This window comes from Channa argus, chromosome 6, assembly GCF_033026475.1.
Source record: "Channa argus isolate prfri chromosome 6, Channa argus male v1.0, whole genome shotgun sequence".
NCBI classification, from domain to species: Eukaryota; Metazoa; Chordata; class Actinopteri; order Anabantiformes; family Channidae; genus Channa; species Channa argus.
Window position 1 is genome coordinate 25232347 of NC_090202.1, and position 21694 is coordinate 25254040.

Consider the following 21694-nt stretch of genomic DNA (forward strand, 5'->3'; position numbering starts at 1 on the left):
CTTGTCCTAGATATTTGTATTCACTGAAATATTTGTATGACATGCTTCCAGTTCAGTTTTGTTGAAATAGATTGGCTGCATGCCAGTGCGTTTGTCCTATTGCAATGTGTCGCCTGTTAGAAAATCCAACCTGCTATTTAAACTGTACTTCCAGGGAGGGACAAAAACATCAAAATATCCTATTTGGTCACTTTCAAGTGAAATTAAAAGGTAGAAGTTTACATTGTGAACCATGGATTTTATTGTCTTCTGTATGAAGCCCCATTATGTCGCAGTGTACCGTGTATTCTTACAAATTCAACAATGAGTTTTGAACAAATATTTACTGCTTGCATAATAAGGTCATAGCAAGGTTCAAAGACGGCAACCTATCCACTAACAATGAATTATGTAACAGTGGTATTGTACTAAACTACATGGTACACGTAAAACCTACAATACAAATACAAAAGATTGTATTGTACATTTGAGACATCAGACATATTTAGTTTCTATGACAAAGTTTTATTCACATCTACTTGAATTGAAAATATATTTGTCTTGGTTAATACATCACTTTAAAAGTAACAAAGTGAATAATGTACTTGAACATACATTGTAAATATCAGTACTTCACTTTATGCACTGCTGTGTCCTGTCTCTTCCCTTACCAAGCTCGAGCATCCTCTGATGATTGGGGGCGACTGTGGCGCAGGAAGGTAGAGCGGTTGTCCACCAATCTCACAGTTGTTGGTTCAATCCCCGGCTCCTCTGGTCACATGTTGAAGTGTCCTTGAGCAAGACACTGAACCCCAACTTAGTTGCTCCCGGTGAGTGTTGGCCAGCTGCATAGCAGCTCCCCCATCGGTGTATGAGTGTGTGTGTGATTGTGAGTGTGAATGGGTAAATAAGAAGCAGTGTAAAGCGCTTTGAGTGCCAATAGGTAGAAAAGCGCTATATAAGTGCAGACCATTTACCATTTACCATTTACTCCATTAGTACTCTGACTCTTCCTTTTGCTCAGATACTTCATCAGAATCGTGGTCACAAAAGTTCATGTTTTCTTGTCTGATTTGTCCCCTAAACATTATATTAACCATAATAAGCTAACACGCAAGAGTTCAAAAAATAGTCTCTTTTTCAAGCACAAACAATTCCTTTAGATTTTAAAAGGGTTTAAAGTATGGCCAAACTGAAACAATTCTTTGTTTTTATTTATTTATTTTTTTAGTTGGTGGTGTAATTAGAGGATTGTGCTAAGTTATTAAACTGATATTTATCCAATAATACTCTGTAGAGGTATCACTGGTGGCCTTTAAACTAGAAGTAAGCCTACTTTATACCTTATTATTGTCAGTTTCAAATTGCGTATAATTAATACATTAAAAACAGACATGGAAAACATGATTACGTTGGTTGCTTGTATAAGTGATTAGTGATTATTATCCCTCTTGTGGATGCAACAATAACTGCAACGTGTTAAAAATCATCAAGTTCGCTTTAATGGCTACGGCGATGACACTTCCGGTAATTACGATCAAAATAATCAGACAAATTTAGGTACATTTCTAAACTAAATTGGCTGTTCTCTAGTGGCCCACAGCTAGACACAACGATTTCATGTTTGAACGGGAATAACACAGGAAATAATTTGTTTTAAAACCTAGACGCCATCTTCCTTACTCACACGTCATCAGTATCAGCCCTGAAATGGCCAAACAGTACACGTCATCTTTCATCGACAAACTAACTTACCAGTCTAATAGAAGCGTGATGGAGGTGTGCGGTTCTTCAAATGTTACTCTAAGAGAGTTTGGTTGTGAGCAGAGTTTACTGTCTCGGCCTGATGGTTCAGCATCCTTCATCCAAGGTAGGATTGTTAGCCTAAAACACTTTGTAGCTATTAGCGTCAGTCTGTCAAATGGAATGTTAGACTGTGTGGATTTAGTAGCTTTTCATTACACCGTATTTTTTTTTAGTCTATTGCTTTTGGTCTTAAAGGTAAATAAGTTTAGCATCAGCAAAACGATGGTTATTATTACTCACAGTATTATATCCAGTCTGTGTTCACTACCAGTTTTTGCTCCTAAATCAAACATGTTGAGCAAAGTGCATTTACTCAAGTTGTACTACTTTTGCCACCCCTGATAACCTGGGTTCAAATGGATTATAGCATACTTTGTGACTGAAGCAAAATTTGTGGGCTGTCCTAAAGACTGATTTTTGGTGTGTTGTCTCTAGAACATTTACAATAACACTTAATGTTTTCATGACAAACTTTCCAACAGCTTGGAGGTGTTTGCTCCTATGTGGTGGGTGTGTAAGAGGTGAAAACTGAAAGCAACTCTGTAAAACCTTCTAAAAGACTCATCAATGCATAAAGGTGCACGAAAGATGATCATTTATTTTAGATTTGTTTCACACCTTTGTTCACACCTTTAGTCTACTGGGTTCTTTCAGCCTTATTCCACTTTAAGATGTTTTGATGTTACTTCACGTTTTGGTTTCTCAGTCCTCGCTTACAGCTGACATGTTCATTCTGCAGTGCACTCTGCAGTGGTCCCCGCTTCTGTGGTTTCATTTGGGCTCGGGCCAAAACACAATTTGGATTATTCTATTTAATAATTCCCTTATTTTTGTTCTCATCTGAAGGAGACACAAGTGTGTTGGCTGCAGTGTACGGACCAGCTGAGGTCAAGGTCAGCAAGGAAATTTATGACAGGGCAACACTGGAGGTGTTGATACAGCCCAAAGTGGGTTTGCCAAGTAAGTTGTTATCAAAGGGCAAAACCTCTTTCTTCTTAAACCTCGACATCTATCCATTCAATCAACTTAAAGTTAACTTGCACGTCATGTAAATGACAAAATAAATTCTTTTGCATTTAACTTTTTTTTTTTTTTTTTTTTTTTGTTTAGTTTTCAGTGCTTGTAAAATGACTTCCCACTGTGCTTAAAATAACATTTCTTCCATCGCCTTTTTAAAAATGTATTTTTTTTTTTTTTTAATCTTTATTCAAATGTGTTTCAAGTTCAATGCTGTAGGAGGATATGGAAACTTGATTTGTTAAATGTTCAGTTTGTAGTTGGAATCATTTACAATTATATTTGGAATTATGAGACCTTTTAAAATACTATACGGAAATAATCTTATGTGTGACTAAATTATTTGGTACGGTTCTTTAAGAGAAATTGGAAAATTGAAAGCAAACTTCAAGGTTTTAACATGTTAGGAACTTGATTTGTGTTGTTATACCTCAGCAGGCCATGAGGTGGATAAAGTGCGGCAGTTGTTTTTTTCCGTGGGTCACTGTTCATTTATTTCTAGGTGTACGGGAGCGTTCACAGGAGCAGTGTCTGCGAGAGTCCTGTGAGGCATCTCTGCTCCTGTCACTTCATCCTCGATCCTCCCTCACTCTTATTCTTCAGGTGCTGCATGACGATGGCGCTGTATCCTTCATGAAGTAGATTTCAAATCTGCAGGTGGAGCTTTGATACTGTGTGTCGTAATCAGTGTTTCTTGGTAAGTGTGCTTTTCTTACCTGCTCTTCAGCTTTTGTCCTCCTTTCTGAATGCTGCCTGCATGGCTCTTATGGACGCAGGCTTGCCAATGAGCTGCCTGTTCTGTGGAGTGACTTGTGCCATTGATGCAGATGGTTGCATCATAACAGATCCCACTGCAGCCCAGGAAAAGGTAACAATGGTGCTCATTGTACAAAAACAAACAAAAAAAAAAAAACCCTCCAAAACAACCCAACAGTTGGATACTAAGCACTAGAACTGTTTTGGTAAAGTTCTTAAACCTACCTCACATATAGAAAACTATTTATGCTTCACTCTCACTATATCAGAAGAATTGCACATAGTGTATACACCAATATCAGAAGAATGATCAGTTTTATTGTTTAGGAATAACAAATGACATCAGTGGAGAACTTACACCTTAAAACTGATCATAAATACACTGTTGATTGGAGTTGAAGTCCATTTCCTTGTGAAATGGTCCATAGGTGTCTTGCTGTTTACGTTTTTGAGGACGTCCCGCTCTAGGCAGATTTTTACTTAGCCATATTCCTTCTCTTTCTTAATGATGGGTTTAACTGTACTCTAAGGAATACTACTTAAAATACTCATTTAAATAATGGTACCTTTTTTGATTGACTTTTGTCAAAAAAGCCAAATTAGATTGACGATAAATCATTGGTGTAGAAAAATTAAATTATTACTTTTTTTTATTGGGAGAGTTAAAAAAAAGAATTGGAAATTGAGGAAGCTGAGCTGCCATTCGAGGCAGATTGGTGGAAACATGACACATTATAGCGAAAATAAGTTGAAGGTTGTCGTGAGCACAGGTTGAGGCTAATGTGGAACTTTTCTTCATGGCTTCATTTTTGCAAAATTGTGTAGGAAAGTTCATTTGCGAATCCGCTAAAGGTTTTGCCTCTCATTTTAATCAGAGACTGCACGTGTTTGTGAATTTGTTCTTGTCTGACTCACAGAAAAGTCGAGCTTTGATGACATTTGCTATCGACAGCGCGGAACACAGAGTGATGACGTCCTCTACCAAAGGCTCATTTTCAGTTCATGAGGTGAGTAACATGAGCTTTTGTTTCAGAAACTATGCAAAATAGTGCTGAATGGTGCACAATTTTTTTTATGTTTTTTATCATATATCATAGTGCAGTGATTTCCTTCATGTGATGATGATGATGATGATGGGATATTTTTGAATATTTAACTTTTGTTTTTATTCTTCTACAGCTTCAGCAGTGTATAGCAGTCAGCCAGAAAGCATCAGAGAAGATCTTCCAGTTCTACAGAGACTCTGTCAGGCGGCGATACTCCAAAACCCTTTGATCAAGAAACGGCTTTCTTTTCTAGTCCTTTTTTAAAAATACAAATATTGAAGTTATAATAATAATAATAATAATAAAAATAAACCATGGATGTCACACACAAGTGCATTTATTGGTATTTGTTGATATTTTTTTTCCTTCACTTTAATATTAACAGGTAACACAAGCAAGTGAACTGGGAAAAACGGAATATCTCTTGTACTAATAAATCTGCTCAGGAGTCGCCCACGTCTCTGCCTCCATTCGTTATCTGCCCACATGTGACAAGGTGAGGCTAAACTAGCCAGACCCTGTCTCCCGAGTGCACGATCAGTCGAGGCAGTCCACATTACATGCTCTCATACAAATCATTAATGGTGGTCTAGAGGAGACGGGAGGATTCACGATTGTCTGTACTATTGCTGTATGTGGACTGTGTCGGTGCAGCTGGATCACGGCACGTCAAGAGCTGACAACAGTTACACTGAGATATAACAGCTGTGTCCAGAAACACACAGTTTCAGTTATTTGTACTGCAGTTGTGGACTATAAAAACTACAAATAGAAAACGTCTTTTTGCACTGATCCGGGACAAATTGAGTCAAGTGAACTTTTTCTTCAGACTTTTCTTGTGTCTGTTGAGACCAGAATGGAGATTTTATTGACCTACACATGACCGATGGCTCGAGGGCTCTAATTGCTTCTAGTCTGTTCCGACTACTTTGAGGCATTTTCCTGTCTTGTAAAAGTTTCAAGCAGACGGCTTTAAAATAAATAGTCTGTTTCGCTGCAAGACGCGTGGAATTGAAGCCTGGTTTCTGCTCTTATTGGAATCCCCTGTGAAAGGATCATCCTGTCAGTTTCCTGTGTATTTTTGGGACGTTTCATTGCTGGTCTGCAGCCGTTTGTCTATGTGATCATTTCCTGGCTCTGTATTTAGAGACAGTTCTGTTTCTGGATCCAGAGCCAGTGATTCACATCATTTGAAAACGCCTGAACTCTATTTTCATGTATGTATTTTGTTAAATTATGGCACTATAAGTATTTCATATAACTTATTCAACTTGGCATAAACAAAGCAGAATCAGTCCTTTCTGCAGGTAAACGATGAGTAATGCTCAGTGTGGAATGGGCTGCTGACGTGATTGATGCGCAGAGTTCCCCTGTGGGTCGCCCACTGGCAATGGGTGCAGCAAGAAATTCTGGGTTCTCTGGAAGAATATTGCTTTTGGCCCATCAGAACTTTTCAAAAAATAAAGCTTGAGGGCTCTAAAACCATCACCGGCTTTCACGCCACAAGCGACAGTGCCGGCTCAGGCCCTCCCCCAGCGAGGTCCATCAGGGTTTAGTTGCTTCTGCGTCCTTGCTGTGACCTCATAAATCTGCAGAGTCCATCTCCTCTGTGCACTGCCCTCCACTTGGCTCCGAGCCCCCTTACTTGCACCTCTTCAACTCACGATGTGCATCCTTTGTTTTGGGACAGTGATATCTACAGTGTGAAGATAACATTTGCATTTACTTTGAACTTTTTTTTTTTACATGACAGGAAATGTGTGATGATGCTAGAGCACAGATTTGAAAGAGGGCTGATAACAGTCCACGTGTCAAATTAAACCATGAAACCTACATGGAGTGTTTCTCAATGATTTTTCTTCATAAGCAAGGAGTGTACTCTGAGATGAGCTTTGTCTTTATCTAATTTATAGAGATTATGATCTACACGCCAGCTCTCCTGCTGTGTTTTTACTGCTTTTCCATCTTGGTAGAGCTCAAACACGAAACAGGATTAACAGATACAGACTGTGATTGCTCAACATTTACAGGTGGCTTGTGTTGCTATTTATGAACGTGTGATTGGTCTGCTTTTGTGTGTGTGTGTGTGTGTGTGTGTGTGTGTGTGTGTGTGTGTGTTTGTGTGCATTCATGTGCAAGAGTTATTTTTATGGTGGTTTTCCAGACAGGTAGGAGATCAATGCGGCGATGGCACAGATGTAGGTTATGATTCCAAACACAATGGAGAGCACTGAGAGCCACAGAGCCTGGCGAGATGCTGCACTGGCCCCCTGAAAATCCCCCTGAGCCGAAGCCTTGTTGGTCTGAGAAACGGAGAGAGAGAGAGCAGAGGGTAGAGGAGGGAAGCATCATTTGTCAGTGTCATCTCTGGCCTCCTCATTCCAGTCATACACTACACCCATGTAATGCTCCACCTCAGAAACACACCCGCTGTTTGTGCCTCATTTGTCACTTTCTCCTTCCTCCTCACTCTTTTCCTCTAGTCCTTGACTCCGACCCCTGTTTTAGCTTGCACTCAACAATATTGGAAATCTATCACCTCGGGCCTTCTTGTTATGCCTCTAATTAAACCTTAACGCAGACTATTGATTTGATCACAGGGGCCTCTGCAGCTTGCTGCCAGTTAGCGTTGCAAAAGCATTATTGGGATTAATTTTTTTCCCTGCACTGCTGCTGGAAGGCTGCCTATAAAACAAGAGATAGAGGTGTTGGAATTTTTTTTCACACTGTGAGCGTTAATAGCGGCTCATGTTTTGGCCTTTTCCCTTTCACCTGCTCCATATGTCAACCACGTTTCTCCTAAAAGAGACCGATCATCTCATTCTTATTTCACTGACATTTCTGTACATTTCTTATTTTATCTCGTATCTAGTATGTGTAGCCAAGCCCTTAGCCTTGTGCAGCTGAATATTATAGGACGAGGATTTTATATACACTCACTGGCCACTTTATTGGTTGCAGCTGTTCAATGTAATTCAATGAATTCTACTTTTACAATGTTATAATTTCTCGGTTTTTCGCTTGAACCTGTCTGAAAGGTGATAATTCTACTACAGTATGTGTTTAATATTGAGGTCTTTGTAGTAGTGAGTAGTGCAATGCATTATAGGAAGAGGTGGTTCTAAGGTTTTGGGGATCTCACAGTTTCAATTTACAGCCTATCAACCTGAACAACACTAACAAAGGAAGCTCATACTCTGTTGGAGGTTGCATCCTGCTGTTTTTAGGAGACTGTTGATGACACCTAATACAGTTATGCAATGATTTCTGCTCTTTTTATGCTCTTTAAATCAGCCTTTAATCTAATTGTCGCCAGAGACTTGTGTTTCACAAGGATTTGAGTTTTATCTTTGCTGGGCTGTCGTGGCTTTTCAAAGCCGAAAGCCGTTGATTGTTCTGCAAAAGATGGAGTTTTGGCTTCATATTATGGAAGAAAGCCTTATTTCCTTTTTGTTGTTTCAAAATGACCCAAAAACAGAAACTGTTGGTAAAGTAAGAATGTCTCCGTGTGTGTGTGTGTGTACCTTCTGTGAAAGGTAGAAGGCAGCAATGCCCAGGGGCCAGAAGCAGCAGAGCATAGAGAAAAAGGCCAGGCCCAGGTAGTCCTGAGGGATCATCAGAGGGAAGTTGCTCTCACTGTCTGTATCACTGAAGTCATCAATGGATGAGTCCTGGGATTCAGGCAGAGTGCACTTAAGGTGAGTTCAGGTTAGAGGATTTAGTAACACAGATCATCTGTTTATGCAGATTTTTGTTTTGCAACATCTGTCTCCAAAAGAATTGTCCCCATTACTCTAATCAACAGTGAGCAGTTTTCATAAGGACATTTCCTTAATACCAAAAGCAAATTCATTGAAAACAGTTAAATCTGTTCATAATCCAGAGAAGACATTAATCATGGATGAGCACTAAATGCGTGAGAAATGCACATTTATTCAGGTGGCAGATGCTTTTTTCCAGAATGACCGAGGCACAAAGGAAGTGATGGTTTTTGCAACTCAAACACACCGTATAACGTTCAGGTTTGTGAAGAGCATTCTGCTTGTATTTGTTATGGTGTGTTCATGTGCTCCACAACAACTGGAAAAACTTTGCTGGTGTCTGTAAGATAATGTGACTGAATGGGGTTAGTCTGGCTCTGCTGACCGCAGGCGATTCATGACTCGCGCATCTTTTGGAAACAGCTGCATATTCAATCTGACTCCGTCTCTTACTCCAACCCCGTCACATTACCCTACGTCTTTTACCCTGTTGTGCATGCAATAATTGGGCATTTTCCAAAGATGCTGCTATATCATTTGAGCTTCATGCTTCATACACGGGCAACATTTTCTTTATGTGCTTTCGAAAAATTCAGTGCAAATAGTACTGTATTTTAAACATTAGCTCACTGGGATATTTGGATCTCAGATACTAATTTACATGTTAAGTCATTCAGGATTCGGTCGCCTCTTCTGCTTTGGCATCATCCACTTTTAATCATCTACACAGTGAAAGTGCAACAAATTGACTGTGAATATGGCTATTTTAACTTCTTTGGTTCCTAGAATCTGTGCTGAGAATATGTATCATTCTCTTGCTCCACGGAAACTAAATCTGCAACTGTTTTTAAGAAACATGTAATTGTTCCGGTTAATTACCGAGCAATGACGCAAAACTTTCTCTGATCAAGCTAATGTAGTGTTAAGGTTTGCTGCTTGTCTCTGTTAAATGTCTTTGGGTTTGGACTACAGTTTGGACAAACGGGACACTTGAAGACTTCCTCTTGGGAAATCATGCTGGGACTTTTCTACAGTTTTTTGACACTTGATAGACAAACGATGAAGCAACTAATTAAGAAATTGATATTTAAGAGGAGAACATTGCAAGATTTTGTTTAAAATCATTGGTGGATTTTACAAAGTGGAATTTCAATTAGGAAAACCGTCAGGACATAAGACAGAACTCTCCTAACATCGTGCCAATGGGATTTCTTACGTCAGAGTCAGGAAGCAGATCATCCTCATCATCCATACTGTAGGAGACACTGTGGAAGTCCTGCGCCTCAGCCAGCAGCTTCCTCTCCAGCGTGGAGCTGGGCCGAACGTCCACAAAGGTGGTCTCTAGGTAGTCTTTGTTGAGCAGGGAGTCTGTGTGGCCCCAGATGGGGGCTGGTGGGTAAAAGGAATCCAGTGTTTGAGGCAAGGAGCATGGGTCCAGCAGCTGCTGCTGCTGCTGCTGCTGCTGAAGCTCAGGAGCATGTCCACAATAGCTCCTCCATGCTAAGGGAGGGTAGGACTTGTCCTCCTCACACTTCACCATGATGCCCTTGAACAGTCCGCCAATGGCCTGCCCACTCCTGGGCCCAAGCCCTGGTCCTGATGCCAGGCTGTTATTGGAGTTGTCTTCCACAAGAGGGTGCTTCAGCTCATCCAGATCCTCCATCCCTCTCTTTTAATACCAACCACACAAGTGGCCACCACATCAACAACCAACCTAATGTAATCTACAAATGGCCTGTGGTGTGTGTGTGTGTGTGCCCGATGGGTTTCTGCAAATGAAACTGCTTTGCTGGCTTTAGTATTTCAGTAATAATTCATCTTTAATCCTATTATTTAAATTGTCGTTCATCACAAGGCTCGACACCAACAACACCCACCAGATTTATCAAAGGGTGAAATATTCTTGCTGTGAGCTCCAATCCTGAATTTGCATTGAGGACTCAAGTTTATCTTTTCCTCATATATCGTAAGCTATTTGTTTCAGGGCTCGATGGCTCAGGGTTTGCCCCATTTCTTCCATTTCACATGACTGTGTACGTCAGGGTTCATGAATATGATAACGTGGACTACTTTCTTTCCCACACAATATGGAAATGTCAATTCTGATGATGGAGGGCCTTGATTAGCCCCAGACAGGCTAATGAAAACAGTGGGCAATGGGATGTCGGTATGACTGCCCTCAGGAACTCATAGGAAATGTCTCTGCAGTGAAATATGAAATCTTAATACAGTGACATGGTATTAAGCTTTGAACATCAATCATTCCCTTCACTGAAAAAGACTTTCAAGCCGTCATGACATACAGCTGTGTGTTTGTTCCTCTGTTGAAGTGAGAATGGCAGCAGCCCTTCAGATGACTGCACGGATGTACAGTGGAGCGTTTTGAAGCTTGAATATGCACAACCTCCAGCAGCAGTCGAACCAGTGATGCGGTGAACGGATTGGGGCCATATTTGAGGGCGTTTAATCTGCAAAAGCAATAAGGCTCCAGGAATAGAATCCTATGCTGCACGTCTGCAGGTCAGCAGGCCTGCCGACATGCCCGTTCCTCTGTTGTTGCTGCAGGAAGTAATAAAGAAGAAATCAGAGTCTGCTATCAGGGTGCCCCTTTACAAGGGCCATATAGTTTTAATGCACCACGTTCAGCAAGAGAGGTCTTCGTCCAGGGCAGATGAGCATCCAGTTCTCCGATGAGGACAGTGGGAGCTGTCAGGAGAAGAACAAGGTCACACAAAATAGTTAAACAGTAAAGCTTAACTCCCACTCCCTGCACAAAGCATCGTGTCTCTGAAGGTTGTCTTTTTAAAGCTTCAGGTTGGACTTCCTGCGCACACACAGCCTGGGCTGCGTAATCTCTACTCGTGTGTTTGTCTATTTAACCACCTAACTCTGGCCTGTGACACAATATGAGGGTCCTACGAACCAGCTGTCCTTTCAGGCAGCACGGCTTCTTCGGGCTACATTGTGAAAGCAGGTCTCTTGGAGCTACTGGACATGCGATCGTATCAGCAGCAGGAACAATAACCTGCCTTTTGTCCCCACAAGGAAGGTGACTCCCCTCAACCGCTTTAACACCAATCTGATGCTAGTGCAGGTTCAGAGTTGGTTCATCAACCTCAGAAAGGGGTTTGCTTTTCCACAAGCCAGAGTGCCCCCATAGGGCCACGTCATTATGTCCGTTATACATTTGTCATGACAAACCCACCCCAGGCCCCTGACACAAGCAGCTTACATCCGGCCTGGGACATTACTGTATGATGAATAAAGTGTATTTCTACTTTAAAACGTTTTCAGCTTTCTTAATTAAATAGAGATCAAAATCCCAACAAAGTGATCAAACTCTCTCTCTCTCTCTCTCTCTCTCTCTCTCTCTCTCTCTCTCTCTCTCTCTCTATATCTATCTATATCTATCTATATCTATATCTATATATACACACAATATAAGGTAAAATCTTTACATTATTTATTACATTACACTCGTTAGCTTGTGAGTTATGCTTTAGGTATACAGGAAGTCTTTTGCACAGATACACGTGAACACGTTCACATTACAGATCCACGTGAACAAAGTACATCGACAACGTCGCGAGACAATTTGAGCAAAGAAGAAAGTCAAGGATCACACAGACACGCACATTTAAAAAGAATATACAAATACTGTAAGGTGCTAAGTATTAAGGTAAAGAGTGAAAAAAGTTGTCCCCATTGTAGCTAAAGTGTAGCAGCTGCCTGGCACCCAGCTCAGTGGGTTTCAGATGAAGACCTGTTCCTGGGTGAGAACACTGCTACCTCAGCACTATATCTTTGACTGATACACATGCATTCAGCTGAAGGCAGATAGGGACACTGGACAGAGGACACACTGTAGCTGTGCAGGTTTTATTTTTAGTTTTTTTTTTTTGCTTCAGCTCTGCAAAATGCCCTAAGCAATTATGACGCCCAAAATACAAGACTCTGTAACAATAACTACACAAACAATATCTGTTTTTATTCCCCTCTGTAGCCCAGTTGGTAAGGAGGTCGTCCACGGACCACATGGTACGTGTCCAAGTGTGCTTTCGCACTGAACCCCCCAAGTTGCTCTCGGTGGGTCAGGTGAGCACCTTGCATGGCAGCCGCTGCCATCGGTGTGTGTGTGTGTGTGTGTGTGTGTGTGAATGGTATTCAACATTGTAAAGTGCTTTGGATAAGCGGCAATTTACCATTTATTTTCTACCCAAACTACGGCAGTTATGTTTTAAAAAAGGAAAAATGAGGAGATTCTGTATGAGAGAAGGTGAGAGTTTGTTTTGATTTGTTGAAATCTGGTAATTATCCTACTTGTCTAGTTTAAAATCAACTTTGCATTTTGTTGGGACGAAATAAATGGAATCCTTCAGCAAGTTAAGGAGACGTGTTCATGGGCTTTTGTGGCAGTAAACCTTCAGCTTTAATTCGTCATTGTTCAGCCGTGCTTATGTATTTTGTAATGACGTCTCATACTAATTTGATACCTTGACATTTCAACCACTCTGGCAGTGCTAGAAACACTTTGTGCCTGTACTGTAGGAAGGGAAATATCGTCAGATTTAGCACAGGCAGTAACTGAGTGGTGAGAAAAGGCTACTGTGAGCTGACAAGATGTCTCTCTATTGTGTGCTAAGAACTTTTTGCAAAGTAAGTGAACAAGACAGTGTCATTTCAACAAACTTCATAATCAGGGAGGTTCCAGGTCGATTCAGTGACTCATTGTTCCATGCTTCACTGCACAGCCCCCCCGCCCCCCCGCCTCCTCCTCCCAAAAAGTAGAATAATGGGTGTCTTTGGGCTGCCATGGTGCTGAGTCGGCTCTGTGCTCTGATACTCTGCTCGTCGTCACCCAGCCCTTTATCGAGGGTTAGTACCTCTCATACTGAACTAGCTGAGTGATCATTCAAAGCACTCACATCAGCAGCGGCTCGGAGCAAACTATCCCCCCCCCCCCCCTTCAAAACCCAAACATGCACACATCTGGACATAAGGGGATGCTGCACACAAGCACTTGCTCACTCACAAGCTTATGTTAGTATCACTTAACCAGTCTTCACTCTCTCTCTCTCTCTTTTGCCCCCTCCCAATCGCTGCAACTTCATTCCAGGAGAGATGCACTCAGCTTTATTACACTCCCCCACCCCCCTCCCTCCCTCCTGCACCTCTGCCCATCCACCATAAAAGGACTTCTGTCAGCTATATTATAAGCCTGCCTCCTTTTCAGATTCTGCAACACTCATAAACCATCCAGTCAGGTAGAGGGAAGGTTGCAAGGATGTGGCTGCAAATCACCGCCGACAATTTTTAAGAGGCTTCTCGTCTTTCTTTATCCTTCTTAGTCAGGTGCTCATACACATACACAGCTACACAACTACTCATCTCTTTTTCATAATCCCGCAAATCAGTTCCACTGTAGCCACTGTACCAGAAGTAAAACTTGTTTTTCTTTCTACATTTCCAACTTACTGCACGAGAACACAGCGGGTTCCTAATACATGGGAATGTGCAACCAAAGTGGATATTGCTTCAAACCCGTGCTGCAAATGCGGATAACGACTGCTTCACTCTTACACTGATTTTCAGCAACTCTGCAGTCTTTTTTGACTGACACTAGCTCGCTTTCTCTAAGCACTCCAAGCACACACACACACACATGCACAGAGCTCAAAGTAACTGCTGTATTATATCAGCTGATGGATATTGAAGGCATGCAGATACAATGAATACATTCATAGAAATGAAATAGCACAGTGGCTGTAGGAAATTAGAACCGTGAACGCTCTCTAATAAAAAGACATCGTGAAGAACAGCAATGTTAGGCCGATAAGACTAGTTTTTTGAAATATGGCACTCAAACATCTGAAAGCCCAAGTGGCAGTTAAATGGCCGTAATGATTTCATTTCCAAAGCCCCTCTGTCTCTTCCTTGATCTTTACAGACTGACTGACAAGAACAAAGAGGAGACTGAACAGAAAAGATAAGCAAAAAACAGACGGCAACATGGAGCGTGCTGCACAGCTCGTGAAGCTCAAAGTAACATCATGTTCCTATGGAAACGCATTCACTATGAAGTGGGGTGTTCACTGCAGGATAAATGAAGCAGAGGCTAATTTGCCATTTCAGTACTGTTCCCCCTGCTCGGCTTGATAATAACTGGATGGGATAATTTCAGCGTAGCAGCGCCTTCCAGTAAGGATGTGTTACTGTCACATTAGACTGCAAAGGATGGATCATTTCCACAGAATTACTCTAACCAATGAGCGCAGTCAAGCCAAGCGCCAGGTTTACTTGAACCCCCTGTGCAGAATGTGTGTCTGACAGCGTGAGCTCATTAATCAGTCCACGGAATGCCCCTCTCTAACCGTGCAGACACACAATTGCAAGCAATCACATACTGTACACTCCTTTGCTGCCATACATCATGTTGCTCTTTCAAGACACATACATTATAACCAAACCTTTAAAGCCCCGAACACTTCCTACATTTTTCACATATATAACTACAGACGTCATACACAAACTCTCTTTTCTCTCCCCCCACACACACACACACACACACACACACAAACACACACGCACACACACACTGTTCACACAGCTGCTGCTTGTGTGCATTGAGGCCCAAGCAATGAGAAGTTACAATTTGTGGCAAATGGCTCCGGCATTTCTGCCGAATGTGTTGTGGGCATCATGGTACACACTGCGCAGGGACTGTGTTTTTTTGTTTGTACAGTAAATGCGTTTATGCATACACGTATATATCTGTGTGCATGCTACACTCACGTGTATGGATGTGTTGCACGTGGATGGATGCTACTGTGCAACAAACATTTGATCTTGTGAGATAATTTTACGTACACAGCATTTACACTGCTTATGATGAATTGCATTGCAAAGAGCTGCAACACAGTTTCAGTGTGCTATTGAACATGGGCAACAAATGCAACCATCGGCTTACAAACCAAACTATAAAAATATGTCCTTGTGGCAACATCCGAGTTGTCATCCTGACTGGGGTAGAAAGTAGTGTTACTGCTAAAACCTGTCCAAATGTGTGTGAACAGTGACACGAGTTGCAAAGCTGCCACAATGCTTAACAGAGGCTTATCAGGCACTATACAATGGCTGCACAGATGTCAACTAGACTGTGTTTACATCAGCCGTATTGCAGAGTAACGACCTCTACGTGCCTGCATGTTTATCTGTGTGTGTGTGTGTGTGTGTGCTAATCTTGATGTGGTGAAAAAAAATCTGTCCTCACACATTGTAGGGATTCACCCTCGATCTGGGGACAAAAAATAAAAAAAAAATAAAATAACCGGCTCACAGAAGATGTACCGCTAGGTGTTGGATTCTTTTGGTCAAGAGCCAAGTCTTTCCGTTTAGACACAAAGCAGGTACGATCGGGGTCAGCCAACACATATATGAATCAATGCAATGCATGGTTTCAAACACACACATCACCCATCGATGTTAAGGGCACAGAAAAGCCTCGTGTTTTGTCTTTTCTCATACAGTTCAATATTTCACACTATATTATTTACAGTGTGTATGTGGGGATAAACGTGTGACCCGTCAAATCACATCACACACATGAACATGAACAAGTCAAAGATATAATGTGGCTTTGTCAGGTTGTCTGAGGTTCGGGGATACTGCGTAGAACTGCACATCCGGCAAATTGTGCAGCAGTAAATATCTATACAAACATAAACAATGGAGCAGAGCAGTGTGTGTTTTCTATTTAATTTTGAATGAAATCAGAAGAGCTCCCACTCCTGCAGTGTAGGTGATAATATATAAAAATAATGTTACAGCAATAAAAAAAAAAAAAAAAGAAAAAGCCAGCAAATGCATCGTATGCATATAACAGCTACAGTATCTCAAATGTCAGCCCTGAAGCCATAATTGAAAATAAAAGATCTACTCTGACAAACTGATAACACGAAAGTCCAACATGGTAAAGATTTGCAAATGCAGTTTTATGGGTGTGTGTAGGCGTGTGTGAACAAACTATAAAAAACTAATGTGGAAAACACTGTTATTGAATAGGACTATAATATTAACATGTTTTTTGTTTTGTTTTTTGTTCTCGCACTCTAAAAAACAAGCACACAAAAGACGACTCTCCCTGTAAGTATTCAAGTATTTTCTAACCTTTAAGTTGGAGACTTGGACCCGTTCTGCTCCGTTCTGTCCTCTTGATGGCTCCTCAGAGAAGAAACGGGGGAATCCAGGGTCCCAGTCCCAGTTTTAACCACGGGCATGTGCAGAATGTGTGTGTGTGTGTGTGTGTGTGTGTGTGTGTGTCAGTGGAGTGGATTTTAACCTGATGTCACAGAGTAGGAGTGAAACCTGGCTTTGTCAAGGACTCCCCTTCCTCCCCCCACCACAGCTTCCTGGGCATCCTCTCCAGCTTGGTCCTTCCTCCTAACAGAGAATACAATTTTTTTATGAATCCTTGTTGCTGTGGGAGTTCACCATCATGGTCAACTTTCTCCTGCCACTCAGCTTTTCTGTGACTTTCTAAATACAGCTCTCTCCTCACCTCCTACACCTCTCTCTGCCTCTCTCCCTCTACGCTTTGCCTTTACTCGGCTCTGCTACCTCATTAAGACGAATACACTGGGTCCTAAAGCCTGTGGGGTCAGTGCCTGATTGTATGTGCTTACCCTGAGGTCCTCTTAAGGACAGAAAGAGGAACACACAGATGCCAAGCGGGCACATTTTGCCTTTTCTTACTGCTTTAAGAGGATTAGTAAGGGTCAGGACTTGATTTTGGGTTGGAATTAGGGTTAAGACTAGGGATGCAGAGAGGAGGTTTAAGGTTAGCTGTAAAAGTAGCAACACAAATGTGTGTGTTCAATGGGATGCTAGTGAACCTTAGGACTTTGGACAAGCTGCACGTGCAGGACCCACGGCATGCAGCAAGGTCCAATTACGAGGTGAACATCTTGATGCTGCTGCATGTTGCAGGCACAGAAGTGGACGACATCAGTCAGAACACAGGCGACGAAGGGAAGAGAAGTGAGAAAGATGGCGAAGGGTGGGTGGGTTGGTGTGATGCAGTAGCTTAGTGTGCGTTAGTGCTATTCCAGGGTGAAGGCTGGAAGACACCACCAATTGTGTGTCTCCCCCCCCCCCCCCAAACGTGAGGATGAGTCCACTTTGTCTCAGCCCTTTCATGTCCACTTCACCCTATGACCCACTTTAGTCGCCCAGCCCACATTAAGATCTGCAGACGGAAATATACCGAAGATTCAGAAACAATCAGGCCTGTGCTCATTTCAGGGGGAAGCCATGCAGAATAAAGCATCGCTGGACAACAGCAATCAATGAAATCCAGAGGGCTTACACTGAGCATTTAATGAGGTGCACTGCTCTTAGCTAGAATCTCCCTCCCCCCCAGAAACGATTTAACCTTTGGGCTTTTTGTGGTTGTTGTTGTTGTTGTTGTTGTTGTGTGCTTCTTTACAGTCGGTCATCATATGCTCCATTTGTCCGTGGCTGTCATAGTGACAAGCCTCCTCTCAGTTCACCATCAAGCCGGGATCAACGCACCGTTCACTCTTTAGTCTGAGCACATCCTATCATTATTGTCCATCTCTTTCTGCAGTTCTTCCTTCCTTCACTCTCCCCCTCTCTTTCCCTCGTGTACTTCTCCACCTCTTCCTTACCACCAACCCCCCATTTTATCTTTTACGTAGTAGCTGAAGCATGCAGAGTAGAGGACAGGGAAGGAGATGGGACCATTTACGGAGTGGGGGTATTGAAATGCGCTAATGATACTGCATAGTGTGAGATCAATGTACACTTTGTTCATGTCAGAGCGACATTGATTTTAGAACATAAGTAGCGTATGAGTCAACCGTTGATGTGATGGAGCCGTGGTCACTGCAATAAACGATCTGTATTATATGCAGTACAGTTTTACATTTTTTTACATATTTAAAATTTAAAACATTTTTTTTGAAAAAAATTGCCGTTTACACTCACATGCAAACCGACACAGGCAAATTTATGTTGCTAATTAAATAGACCCTGCCTCTCGCCCAACGACAGCTGGGATAGGCTCCATCACCTCGTGACCCTGAGCAGGATAAGTGGTAAAGATGGATGGATAATTAAATGTTTTTGGATTGAGGGAGGAAGCAGGGTACTTGGAGAAAACTCACATACAGCATCTTGTGCTTGCTCTGACATGACAGAGCCCCATTTTGATTTGGATAAGGAAAAAAAAAAAGCTATTTATAGGATGACAAATGTATACACATATACACAGGTGGAGGGCTTTTGTTGGAAAAGATTAAAAATTTCACCAAAAAAACTAGCTACACATTTACAGTACATCTGTAAATGTGGATGTAGCCGCTAATAAATGATGTGGTTCCTTCTGCATCATTTGGCTGCTTTGAAGAGTGTAATAAAGCAAAAAGAGTCCAGGGTTCTCGTTACTCAACCCTCTTGTTTTTTACTCTTCATTTTGTCAGGCAGCCCGAGACGATTTAACAATGCAAAGATGTTGTTACAGAGATGGACTAGCAAGATCGCCGCACAGCTGAAGAGGGCTGATTTTTTTCTACGTGCATGTCATGAGCGACCAAAGAGAAATGGTGGGAAAATGTAGGTAAGTGTCTTTGTACTCTGTCCAGAAAAAATGTCTGAGGGTTTAATTTTTTTTTTTGCATTAATGCTTTCACCTCACTCTATGCGTCTGAAGACCTTCACGAGGTAAGAAACGCTACGACATACAAAGACAATCAAAATGGAGCGAGAGCTCAGCGTGAGACACAAACACACCCACACACGCACAAATGTTAGGCATCACCCCCCAACCCACACACATGCAGGCATGTTTATACAAACACACACACACAGACACACACTAACCACACATTCAGAGTGGGAATATGGATGCATGGTTCACTGATCATGGATGCCTGAAAAAGTGTCATAGTTTACATGCTCAGAAAGGGCTTTGGAGCACTGGTCTGCATGAATTAACAGACCAAAGGGAACGGAGGGGGGGGGGGGAGAAGGAGGTGGAGTGATGATTTCTCAGGAGGAAAGAGATTAATGTACCAGTTAACTGATTACATGTTGAGTTTGGGGACCAGCAAGTCAAAACAGCAGCTTGTTGTGATGCATGATGTTTGATTTTCCTGCGACTGTGGCAGCTATAGTGACCATCAACATGATGGCCGGTGATAAGATAATATTTCCTGTGGTAGCTATGTTTTCATGCAGCAGTTCTTTGATGGATTAAACCCAATCTTGAAAAACACATGTGTCTTTTGACACAATGTTCTGCTTGAAATGGCGCAAAATCCTTTAGCTTCACAGATGCTGGTGGGGAAATATTGTTAGCTTTAGTTGGCCAAAGTGAAAGTAGCACACACGAGGGGACACTTTGACATCTGGCAAAGAGGAACTGGGACTTAAACCACTGACCCAGTGGACGACTGCTCCACCAACTGGGCTATAGCTGCCCCTGGAGACATTTGCAGGTGAGTTTATGGGGCTAAGCTTTAATGAATAGGGCAGTTTAAGGGAGTTTAATCCACATTTTCACTGTTTAGGTCAAAACAATGTATTTTATTTTAGGAAACACATGAATAAGGACAGTAGGACAAAACAAAGGCAAAGGCGTCTCTTTGACTTGGGGTGGAGCATGACTTTAATAGTAACTGTAAGACTGAATCCGTGATGGACAGTAAGACAGGTGAAGCAATACGAAGATGGTTACGGAAAGTGACCAACCCAAGGAGTATTGGTCCTGTCCAGTTTACTGATAACTAACCCTGGCATGGTTAGCTCTGATTGCTTCAGCAGCTTGATCTTGTTAAAAATAGGACATCATCCTCCTTCTCTTTTGAATAGTCCCAGGCAGTTTCGTTCCCCTCTCACGTCCTTCCTCATGAGGGAGTGAGGGCAGCAAACACGGCAGCCTGCAACAACACTCAACCAGATGGTTGGTACGAGGACGCTGGACATAAATATTAGGCTTAGCGGGGGAATGTAAACATGTACATTTAACCCTAAGTTAGCGAGCCAATGTCAATGGCTAAAAAACCTAATATACTACTAGAAATTACTAGAAAATGATTTTTATGTTGTGTTACCATGTTAATGTTACCAGGCTGAGCTCGGCCTCACAGAGCTAGTAGTGTGCATGGCTGTATAGTGTAAATGATGATATTTTCTACCAACGAGCTGCTGTTCTCTGCAGCAGGTATGTTACAAAAATATTTAAATGTATGTATTATGAACACATACTTGGTGTGAGGTCCGCACTCTAGCACAGTGCACAGCCATAGAAAGAGTTTTTCACTGCAACAAGGCAGACTGCACTACTTAACTGAGGTCACCGCACAAAGAGATGATATTACACAACTATCCACTGCACTCCCCCTCATCACTTTTTGTTTGGTGCCCTGTTATTTTTTCCCCTTATGCAGCAAATTCATATCTTCCCCTCTTTAAAAGTATCAAGCTCACACTGAAATTACACCGCGACTTGTTACAAACGCTTGAAAGGGATAGTAGAAGGCCATTAATCATGTCAGACAGCAAGAAAATGCCCATACATGTACACATGGCAAACACACACACACACACACACACACACACACAAACACACACACACATGGACCACAAGCTTGGTAGCTGCTTTTGAGAGTTATTGCTGAATTTTAGTGATATACAATATAAATTGTGGTAAAGAATAAAATAAATTCATGGGCGACCATTTAAGGCGATTAGCTGTGCAAAGTGAGACGGGGAGGTGAGCCATTTGTGTACCGGTGAGAAAAAAATAGAGAGAGACAGAGAAAGAGGGAAAGTCGGGATGAAAGGGATTGAGAAAAAAAAGAGAGGAAAGTCCAGAGAAAGAGGATGAGAGTTAGGAGGATGGGATGGGGGTGTCGGGCTCTTTGGCAGTTAAAGTGATTAATACTCACCAAGCAAGGATGGGGTAGCAGCTCGGTTAATGGAGCCAGATTAGGAATAATTGCTGACATGCAGTTTGTCTGTGAAGGACTCAGTGAAGCTTAGAAAACCCAGAGGAGAGAGTTAGCTGAGCAGGTCAGTGGAGGATGTGCTCCGGTCTGCACTTGAACACCTGGACAAGAAGGATTAATGCACGCATGCTTTTCTTGGACCACAGTTCTGCCTTGTACACCATTCAGTCCACATGACCGCTCATTGACCTGGATTACAACCTTCTCCTGAAATTTGCCGATGATACAAGCATCCTCTGACTCATGCACAACAACAATGGGTCCTCCTACAGGCAGCTCATGGAGAGGGTGTGTGACTGTA

The 21694-nt window shown here is 42.1% G+C and overlaps 2 protein-coding genes across 3 annotated transcripts; one reads left to right on the top strand and one right to left on the bottom strand.

The window, feature by feature from the left end:
- Window positions 1-889: 889 nt before the first annotated feature.
- On the top strand, window positions 890-4935 carry exosc5 (exosome component 5). The gene is made up of 6 exons (XM_067507102.1): window positions 890-1849; window positions 2632-2745; window positions 3305-3426; window positions 3530-3670; window positions 4476-4565; window positions 4738-4935. The coding sequence occupies exons 1-6, from the start codon at window positions 1690-1692 to the stop codon at window positions 4831-4833; spliced, it is 723 nt and encodes a 240-aa protein (XP_067363203.1). The 5' UTR covers window positions 890-1689; the 3' UTR covers window positions 4834-4935.
- tmem91 (transmembrane protein 91) lies at window positions 4926-16955 on the bottom strand. Of its 2 annotated transcripts, none has more exons than XM_067507101.1 (4): window positions 16532-16955; window positions 9582-10924; window positions 8129-8275; window positions 4926-6907 (listed from the first exon to the last, which is right to left on the bottom strand). In XM_067507101.1, the coding sequence occupies exons 2-4, from the start codon at window positions 10026-10028 to the stop codon at window positions 6752-6754; spliced, it is 750 nt and encodes a 249-aa protein (XP_067363202.1). In that variant the 5' UTR covers window positions 10029-10924; window positions 16532-16955; the 3' UTR covers window positions 4926-6751. The 2 variants fall into 2 exon arrangements, with proteins under 2 accessions (XP_067363202.1, XP_067363200.1); XM_067507099.1 differs by having other exon boundaries at window positions 9582-11071.
- Window positions 16956-21694: the final 4739 nt, after the last annotated feature.

Bases quoted from the DNA above. Each gene is read 5' to 3' on its own strand.
- exosc5 (XM_067507102.1), top strand. From the start codon at position 1,690: ATGGCCAAACAGTACACGTCATCTTTCATCGACAAACTAACTTACCAG. The intron at 2,746-3,304 runs GTAAGTTGTTAT...ATTTATTTCTAG, and splicing joins GCCCAAAGTGGGTTTGCCAA to GTGTACGGGAGCGTTCACAG. The intron at 4,566-4,737 runs GTGAGTAACATG...ATTCTTCTACAG, and splicing joins GCTCATTTTCAGTTCATGAG to CTTCAGCAGTGTATAGCAGT.
- tmem91 (XM_067507101.1), bottom strand. From the start codon at position 10,028: ATGGAGGATCTGGATGAGCTGAAGCACCCTCTTGTGGAAGACAACTCC. The intron at 8,276-9,581 runs GTAAGAAATCCC...CCTGAATCCCAG, and splicing joins ATCTGCTTCCTGACTCTGAC to GACTCATCCATTGATGACTT. The intron at 6,908-8,128 runs GTACACACACAC...TCCGTTTCTCAG, and splicing joins CCTTCTACCTTTCACAGAAG to ACCAACAAGGCTTCGGCTCA.